Source organism: Balaenoptera musculus, chromosome 15, assembly GCF_009873245.2.
Source record: "Balaenoptera musculus isolate JJ_BM4_2016_0621 chromosome 15, mBalMus1.pri.v3, whole genome shotgun sequence".
Taxonomy (NCBI): Eukaryota; Metazoa; Chordata; class Mammalia; order Artiodactyla; family Balaenopteridae; genus Balaenoptera; species Balaenoptera musculus.
The window spans coordinates 71217157-71227247 of NC_045799.1; the positions used below are offsets into that span (position 1 = coordinate 71217157).

The 10091-nt window shown below is 47.4% G+C and overlaps 1 protein-coding gene across 4 annotated transcripts in view; it reads right to left on the minus strand.

The window, feature by feature from the left end:
* The window catches only part of XPO6 (exportin 6), a 107025-nt gene extending 102388 nt beyond the window's left edge, over nucleotides 1–4637 (minus strand). For 2 of the 4 annotated variants that reach the window (XM_036826090.1, XM_036826088.1), the window contains exon 1: nucleotides 3999–4637. In XM_036826090.1, the coding sequence (XP_036681985.1) occupies nucleotides 3999–4001 (3 nt within the window). In that variant the 5' untranslated portion in view covers nucleotides 4002–4637. The remainder of the gene's footprint in view (nucleotides 1–3998) is intronic. The other 2 variants (XM_036826089.1, XM_036826087.1) reach the window with 1 other exon arrangement.
* Between the last annotated feature and the right edge of the window lie 5454 nt (nucleotides 4638–10091).

A 10091-nucleotide genomic window follows, 5' to 3' on the forward strand; every position in this document is an offset into this window, starting at 1 on the left:
GGTCTGCTTAGCAGGTAATTTTATCATTTGAACCATGTCATCTACTAATTTTTTCAAAAGCTGTTCAAGTCATTTCTGGATATTTACTTGTCTCCCAGACAACCTCTAATGTCGTGACTGCCACAGAGACCCTCTGAGCACCGCTGAACCTTTCCCTGCCATCTCCCTCCCCCACCACAGCTTCTTTACGCCTCCTGCCCCGGTGCACAATCCAACACAGTTGCTGAACTAACGGAAGACACACCAACTGAGTGGCCAAATTTAAGGTCTGATCTTCCCTCCATTACAGGGACCATTCATGGAACGTGACAGTCAAAAATAAGAAGGTAGGGCTTCCCTGGTGGCTCCATGGTTAAGAATCCACCTGCCAATGCAGGGGACACAGGTTTGAGCCCTGGTCCAGGAAGATCCCAACATATCGCAGAGCAACTAAGCCCGTGCGCCACAACTACTGAGCCTGCGCTCTGGAGCCTGCGAGCCACAACTACTGAGGCCCATGCACCTAGAGCCCGTGCTCCCCAACAAGAGAAGCCACAGCAATGAGAAGCCCGCGCACCGCAAAGAAGAGTTGCCCCTGCTCGCCGCAACTAGAGAAAGCCCATGCACAGCAACAAAGACCCAACACAGCCAAAAATAAAATAAATTAATTAAAAAGAAAAATGAGAAGGCGGACTTCCCTGCTGGTCCAGTGGTTAAGACTCAGCACTTCCACTGCAGGGGGCACAGGTTCAATCCCTGGTGGGGAACTAAGAGCCCACATGCCTCGCGGCATGGCCAAGCATAATAAAAATATAGAGTTCAAAAATGAGAAGACTTTGTAACCAAAGCAATCTTCTAAGCAACTAAAAAAGAAAAAAAAATGCTAATTTAAGTAAGGGTTCAATTTTGCACAAAATTTCCATAATAAGCAAAGCTCATTTGATATTAAGTAACAACTTTTCAGAGTAGTGGTAACCTCTAAGATGTTACATCACTTGAGAACTCATGGGAATTCAACCCAAAATGATGATTTAATCAAATGTAGTTACAGTTTAACTGTTCTAGGAATTCTGTACTGCAACTACAAATCTTTTTTAACTAGTTCTAAATTTGCAGGTCAAAATCCCTCCTCCTAGAGGGACAGTTTAAAGGAAATTCCCATGCTCCCCAGCCCTCATCACTATCTCAGAACCAAATAAAATATAGTTGGATGACATTCCCAACCAACTTCCACGTGAGGAAGCACCTGTACCTCAAGGAGCACAGGCTTTGGAGAAGAGCACCTTGGACCCAAATGCCAGCTCCCCCACTTGTTAAACAGGTATCCTACACCAGGTCTGTTCATCTCCTCCTCTGGTAGTAATGGCAATAAGGTAACCAACCTAGCAGTGTTCGTGTGCTTAACTGATACTGAGTGACTGAAAGAAAAACCAAATAAATGAAAAACAGCTAGCTTAGTGTAGATACTTAATAAATGGTAGTTCTATCATATTACACCATTTTCATCTTATTAGCGAGTTGAAGTTTTAAAAAGAAGATATTACAAAGGCCCAAACTTACCTGCCAACTCTTTAAAGGCTCTTTAAAGTAAAAATGGTAAGTCAGTAAGAAATGGAAAAAAGTTCCTGGAATAAAGAACTGTGATCCCAGGCAAAAGACCCTCCTCCGGTAAGACACAAATCAGGCAATGGCTTCCTTGCATTCAGGGACAAGGCCTGCCCCATCCACACCCCTGAACCTGGGACACCTACAGATGAACCCCCTGGTGTCAGTACTGCAAAAAGGACGTAATTTGACAGTCCTATTCACTTTACATCCGCTGTGGTCACCCACTGTGTGCTAAAATAAGTGAGGAATAGGTTACAGAAAACTTGACTCAAAACTTACCTCAGAAAAAATTGTAAATGGTAATCATGAAGTCAACTACTACTACTTTACAATTAATTGCTCAAAGGTGGTCATTTTCATAACGCTCTCCTGACTGCCAATTAAAATGAAACCTGAATACAAGAGTGCTTGGCCAGCTTAAGTTGATAAACAATAAAATTCTGTCCAAAGGTTCTAAAGCAACGTTGTCAGCTACCCGAGGGGAGGTACGTGTCTGTCTTGTTTACCTGACATTCGCTAGAGCCTTGAATATAGTGGCTACTTAAAATTCATTAAAAGATTTGTACACCCATGTTCACAGCAGCATTACTCACAACAGCCAAAAGGTGGAAGTAATCCAAGTGTCCATCAACAGATGATCGGATAAACAAAATGTGGTCTACACACACAATGGAATATTATTCAGTCTTAAAAAGGAAGGAAATCCTGACAGATGCTATAACACGGATGAACCTCGCAGACATTTTGCTAAGTGAAATAAGCCAGTCACAAAAAGACAAAAACTGTACAATTCCATTTATATGAGGGACCTAGAGTAGTTAAATTCAGAGAGACAGAAAGTAGAATAGTGGTCACTAGGGGACAGGGAAGAAGGGAATGAGAGTTACTGTTTAATGGGTACAGTTTCAGTTTTACAAGATGAAAATAGTTCTCGGGATGGACGCACACAAAGTGAATGTACTTAATGCTACTGAACTATACACTTAAAAATGGTTAAAATGGTAAACATTATGTTACGTATATTTTACCACCATTTAAAAAAAATTCATTGAAAGAATCAATGAAGGATTACTGAATACTACTTTCATCATTCACTTAATATTATACCTCATACCTTTAGATTATTCATTAGAAAATCCCTGTCTCCACATTTTATAGCTGAGGAAACTGGGACTCAGAGAGCTTAACTCATCTGCCACTATCCTACATACAGTATCTATTATACAGTGCTGCTTGGCATTAATGGTGCATTTTATCTGACTGGTTGTAAGCCCCACAAAGGCAAGGGCTACGCCTTAGGTCTTCTTTCTCCGCCCAGAACCTAACACATAACCCACAGGCCCCTTGAAACTTCTGAAAACCCCACTGGCCTGAACAAGCTATATTACAGATGTCACTGCATCCCCTTCTCTACTGAACCATTAGTGTGGAAGGTGTAAAATGGGTAACCTTAAGAACACTTCTGTAACTGGAGGTGGTCAAACACAGGCCAGGCAACCAGCCCCTGTGGGCTTACTATGTACCAAAAGCTGGGGCAGATAAAAGTTCAGACAATTTCATCTTTGAGAGAATTGAGTCTACTGCAATAGACAATTACAATAAGACAAATGCTTAAAAACAGATGTGACTGCACAAACCTAAGGGAGTACTGACAGTGCCTTTGGGTCTGGAAAATGTGGAATGTTATCTTCAGAAGTGGCTTCTGAACTAGATCTAGAAAGATGAAGAGTTCTCCAGGCACTACCAGGGAAAAGGCCCGAGCATGTAGCAAAAAGAAAGGCAGAACGGGTGTCAAAAGAATAGGACAGTTCCTGACTTCTAGTTCCTATATCTAGGTAAGTAACCTCTGAAAACCACAAACCGTCTCAGCTGCCCCCTATATAAACCTACAGCAAGACTCCCTCCAGCTCTGTGAAGTGTGTTCTATCAAATAGGAGCTCTGAAATCAGACTGCCTGGGTTCAAATCTTGCCACTGTTACTTAAGAGTGACCTTGAGCTGGGTAATTAGTTGCTCTGTGCCTCAGTGTCCCCACTTCAGAACACAGGGCTGGTGTGCTAATTAAATAACACATGTCAATCACTTTAGCACAGCGCCTGGCACATAGTAAGCCCTCAATAAATAAGTGATAGCTACCATCATGATGAGCTGCTACAATGTAAGCGAGGCAAACACCAGATGCAAGGGTTGTGTCCGCTCCGCGTCCAGGTCCCTCCCAGTTCTGAGCGATCCCGAGGGGCGTGGGGGATGGGAGCTCAGAGCCCGGCTGCAAACCCTGCACGCATGTGTCACTGTCGGGCTCGGCACGCGCCTCTCCCCGCCCTGGGGAGAAGCGATGGCTCAGCAGTCCCGGGCCCGCTCCCACCGCTCAGACCCGGCACCCGGGAGAGAAGGGGCTCCGACCCCACTTACCATGCTGGCCGGGGAAGAGGGCGGCTCAGGTGAGCTAGCTCTCGGGCTTCGGACACGTCCCGCTCGCACAGTTCAGGTCATGGTCCCGGCAGGCTCGGGAAGTCCCCCACCCATGCAAAGACAACCGCCTCCCCACCCGGGCCCCGCGGGGACCCTCTATAAAGAGCGCGGCCCCCCGGCCCGCCTCATCGGGGACCCCCGGAACAATTCATCCAGACCCACCCACCCCTCCGCAAGGAAACTGAAAAAGCAGGAAATGGGGCTCGGAGGCCGGCGAGGAGAGCAGCGGCTCGGGGCCCCCCGCCCGGGCCCGACCCCCAATGGGAGGCTCCGGGCCCAGGCAGGGGCTCCCCGGCCCCCGCGTTCAGAAGCGGCGGTGGGCCCGACCCCGAGGCTGAAGGGGCGGAGGCTGAAGGGGCCTCGGCGGCGCAGCCCGAGCGGGCGGCTCAAGGGAAAGGCCCGAGGGCCTAAGCTATCCTTGCCGCCCTAGCCCACACGGCCGCCGCCACCGCCCCCCGGAGCATCCCTGCGCACGCCCGCTCCAGAGCTGCCCGCTCGCGCCGCGCAACCGCCCCCAACCAACAGCCCCAACGCGCCGGAAGTGGCGAGTGCCCGGCGCGGCCCCACGGCGCGGCCGCCGGGCTGCGGCGCTGGAACCGGACCAATCCGGAATCGAGCGGGCGGAGGCCGGGGGGGGCGGCGCGGGGCGGGGCCGCACCTGACGGCTCCCTCTGGCCCCGCCCCCATTCGGCCCCGCCCCGCGCCCGGCGCCCTTCGCCAGTCCACGCGGGCCGGCGGCCATGTTGGTAAAGGGTACCGGACCTGCCACCTTGGTAAAGTGGCGATTTCTCTTTCGTTTCCTGCGCTCATTCATTCCCCATATCTTCATGGAGCGCCTTCTGCGTGCCCAGCACCCGACTAGAAGTCGGCGGCACGCAGCCTCTGCCCTTGTGGAACTTACATCCATTCAGCCCACACATTTTAGCCCTGCCGTGGACCTGGCGCCGCTGTGGGTGCTAGGACTAGTTTAGTAAACAAGACTACTGTAGTCTTTGCCCTCAAGGAGGCAGATAAGCAGCAAGTAGAGAGCAAGTGAATAAATTAATTGTAAGAAACGAGAAGTGCTGTGAGTGAAATGAACGCAACAAACACGCAGGGTCCCGAGATAAAAAATGGAAGGGAGGGATGGAAATGTAAACTGAGGCCTGAAGGATGAAGTCAGTAGCGGGAAGCGTGATCAAAGTCGAAGGAACAGCAACTGCAGAGGATCTCAGAGGGCAAAGGTGTGTTGGGTTCCTTTTCCTTTCCTCCAACCACTTTACTTGTGAAAGTGCTGAGTTTAAGAAACATAAGCGAGAAACAACCCCAGGCAGCAGAGGTGCTGCTACTGTGCATAGGCTGGATAGCAAATCTGTATAGTGGCTTTCAAACTCCAGCATGAACCAGAATCACCTGGAGGACCTGTTAAAACACTGATTGCCGTTCCCCACTCCTAGAGCTTCTAATCAGTAGAAGCTCATGATTTACATTTCTAACAAGTTCCCAGGTGATGCTTATGCTGCAGGATCACCCTTGGAGAACTGCTGATATAACTCACGGCTACAGAAACCAACCGCTTTCGTTTATTCTTTCATCAAATATTGTTGCCCACTAAGTGACAACCACTGTTCCAAGGATTCAGTGCTGAGCAAAACAGACACACTTGGGCCCTTATGGAATAGAGAAACAAATTATTTTAAAAGTATTACAAAATAAGTCGGGCTTCCCTGGTGGCGCAGTGGTTAAGAATCCGCCTGCCAGTGCAGGGGACAAGGGTTCAAGCCCTGGTCCGGGAAGTTCCCACATGCCGCGGAGCAACGAAGCCCCTGCGCCACAACTACTGATCCTGCACTCTACAGCCCACGAGCCACAACTACGGAAGCCCACGTGCCTAGAGCGCGTGCTCCGCAACAAGAAAAGCCACCGCAATGAGAGGCCCACGCTCTCCGCAACTAGAGAAAGCACGCACGCAGCAAGGAAGACCCAACGCAGCCAAAATAAATTAATAAATAAATAAATTAATTAAAAGAATAATAATAAGTCATCACTTACAATTGTGATAAGAGCATTAAAGTAAAATACAAACCACTTGAGAGTTAATAGCCAAGGGATCTAAGCTAATCTTGGAGGTTAGGATGGAGAGGCAGTCAGGAAGTGACATTTATTTAGCTGTGGCCTGGATGACATGTTGTAGTTTGCTAGGCAAAGACAGGGGACATAGAATCTCCTAGGCAGCATAAACTGCATGTACAAGAGAAGCCATCTCAGAAGATAAACAGGGACTTCCCTGGTGGCCCAGTGGTTAAGACTCCGGAGAGTGCCACAGCTAAGAACGGGTGCAGCCAAATAAATATATAATATTTTTTTTAAAAAAGATAAACAGATGAATCAGGATCGATGCCAAGTGACTTGTCCTTTCTTGGCTCAGTTTAGTGATGAGCAAAGGCTTTAGGATGAGACAGATTTGAAGTGGGAAACTCTTACCGCTAGCTGAGGTATATTGAGCAGGGGACTATAGAAGTCTTAATTTTCTCACCATGTAATTGGATGAAATAACAGAAAGTCAACTCACCCTCAATAAGAGTTATGCCTTTGGCTCACATAACTCCCATGACTGGACAACCAGAAATAAGTCAGCATCAGGCTGGGAGTGATGGGAGCCCTGGATCCATTCCTCTAGGATTTTCTTGGCTCTGCGATCCTCCATGTATCAGCCGTGTCCTCAAGATGGATGCCAGGGCCAGCCAGGGCCACAAAATTCCCTGTTCACATCCAGCAAGAGAGAGCACCTTTTCTCATGTCCTATCTCATGGCAGTAAGCTTTATCCTACCGGTCCTAATTGACCCAGGCCTGCCCATCCCTGAACTAGCCATGTGGAGGAAGATGGAATTGCTATAATTGACTTAAAGAATCCTCCCCTGGATTTGTTGGAGTCACCACACATCCATCATACCTCCATTGCCAGGCTAGAGTGAAGATTAAATTTAATGTACACAAAACATCTAGCACATAAGGCATGCAATAAATCACAGCTATTATTAATTTTACTCCAGGGATTTTGTCCAAGTCAACTAAATAACATTCTGTTATTAATATTAATCTCAGGCCTGTCTATTCCAAGAAAAGATTTAAGGCTGCTATTACTTTTTGTTGGCACTGCAGGGATGGCCCCCATCCATCTCCTCCTGCCCATTCCTGTTGCTACTGCCTTGGTCTCATTCATTCAGTTATTTGTTCAACATTCAATGAGTTAGTATTAACTTTCTGCTAGACCTTTTGCAAAACCTAGGAGTTCCAAAATGAATAAGATTCAGGCAAATTGTTCACTGCCTCGTGGTGGAAACAGCCACCCAAAATTACAGTATAGTGTGAGAGGTGCTATAACAGAGGTGTGTACAAGCCTTCTAGCTATGGCAGGGGGAGTAGTTGGGAGGCTAAACAGAAATTGTAACATTTTAGTTGGGTCTTGCGGGATAAATAGAAGTTCACCTGACTGCTGCAGTGTCCCCAACTCCTCTTCCCACTCCAAGCTGTCTTGTACTGTGCCAAGACTCTTTCCACTGCAAGTGACAAAGTTGGGACTCTAGAGTTGGAATTCTAACTATCATATGGAAAAAAGGGACTATATTGTCTCTGGGAGAGATCCAAATGGTCGCATGCATTTTAGACATGGCTGGATTCTGGATCTGAAGTGATGTCATAGAACTCAGTTTTTCTCCATTTCTTGGTTCTGCTTCCTTGGTTATGGCGGTCCACATGGTGGGCTCTACATACCCAGGCTTTATCTTCTCCCAGGTTGAAGCCTGGTAGAGAAGAGAGTATACCTCTTCTACAAATGTTCCAGGAATATAATCCCATTGGCTTTCATTGGATCGCTCCTGAACCAATCACTGCAACCAGGGGGAATATGGTGCTCTGATTGGCTGGACCTTGGTCACATGCTCCATCCCAAGCTCCACAATAGCTCTTTCAATGGCCAAGATCTCTCTGAGCCCCACCACAATTCTACCAGGCTGTTAGAAGCTGGAGAATTCTCCCATTTTGCAGATGAAGAAACATGTTAGTTTCTCAAAAGACATAGGTGTTAACAGTAGCACTCAATATGGACTTAATGAAAGAAGGGAAAAAAGGGTGAGTGTCTGGCACCCTCTATAGGTGATGGGAACACACTCTCTTTAACCTGTCATTCAAGGCCTTTGACAGTCTTTGAAACTCTGTAACCAGAGTCTCTGGGTTGAGTCTTTACTCTGCCTCTTACTAGCTGTGTGGCCTTGAACAAGTCACTTAAACTCTCTGTACCTCAGTTTCCTCATCCATCAAATGGGAACAACACCAGTACCTAACTGGCTGGGTATGTACCTGTGTCAGTCAGGTTCTATCAAGAAACTCTAATTCAGATTTGAAGAATTGACAAAAGGGTGTTTCAAAAGGGGTTTAAGGAAACCCTACAAAGGATAATGCAATACTCCAGGTCTAGTAACAGCAGGACTACTAGTACCACTAGGCCTAAAGGGGCTAGAGGAGGAATGGTTGCCAGAATCTGGCAAGGGAGAATCATGTGAGAGCAGCTGAAGGAAACATCCAGCCAAGGTGATCCTGCAGGGAGGAAGCCAGTGGGATAAATACACTGACCTCACTCTCTTCCCTCCCTCTCTCTCCTGCTGGGGCTCCCCATTGCATAAATCCAACTAGAAGCCAGAGACCAAGGGAGGCTGGTGATACAGTTCATAGAGGCCAACCTCCTGGGCCCAGGGTTAGGTAGAGAAGGGGAAATGGAAGAGACCCAGCAGAGCACCATGAAGTATTTAGAACTATGTCTGGCATATTAAAAGATTTTCAACCATTTTAGTTATTAATTACTATCTCCATCCTAGTTCCAGTCCTCCTTTCAATCTCCTCTCTCTCACCTAGCCAGAATCCTCATGGCTCCTGGAAAACAGCAGCCTCTTTCATGTCTCTGAGCCTATGCTTAGGTTGTTCGACCTTTTGGAATGACATTTTCCTAATCCCTTTTCCTTCCTTTCAAAATCCTACTCATCCCAAAGGCCAAACTCACATGTCTCCTACCAAGTGTCCTCCTCCTGTGGAATAAAGGGCAGTTAATAAACAGTCATTAATATGATATCGGAGAAATAGTGTCTGAAGACTTAACTAGTTGTAACATCCACCAGAAATATCCAACAGGAATCATCCATGGGTACAGCATCATGGGGGACAGACCCCTAGTGTCCAGCAATATCTGCCCCTGTTCTCTTCCAAGTACAGAGGAGGTTTACATGTCCCTATTCCTTACAGTTGGGTAGGATGATGCCAACTGAGTAGAAGTGACCCATGTCACTTCTGGGCCAGAGCATTTCCTTGCCTGGGCAATTCCCTTCCATTCTGCTCTCCCCTGCCATAGTGAACCCTGAGGCACCATGTTGAAATTGTGGTACCATGAAATGAGTGACTACATGGGACAGAACCCCTTCCAGACCCACACCAGACCAGCAAAACAAGCAATAAATAAATTTTGTGTTTTGAGGCACTGAGATTTTGAGGTAGTTTGTTACTGCAGCATAACCTGGCCTTTCCTGACTGGTACACATGACCATGTGTGCAAAGATGAGCCCCCTCTGAATCATATCTGTCAGTATTCTCAGGCTTATGTAGTCCCCTGCCCTTGAACCTGGGCTGGCCCTGGGAATTCAATTCTGACCAATGAATTGGAGTGGAAGGGAGCATGACTTCCAAAGTTAGATCTTAGAAAGCTTATAGCTTTTGCCCAGGTTTCATGGAATATTCCCTCTGGGGCAAGTCAGCCACCATGTGAGAAATCCAATTATGTAAGAATGCCATGCTGTGAGGAAATTCTGGCTAGCCACATGGAAAGACGGTGGGAAGAAAGAGAGTGTTGCCTGACCAGCTTTCATCCATGACAGCTGGCCCAGTGGAGGCACCAGCCATGTGAGGGAAGAGGCCATCTTGGATGGTTGAGCCCAGTCATGACTTGGGAAGACTCCAGGCCCAGCACCTGTCTGACTACAACTGCATGAAAGACCGCAAATGAGAAC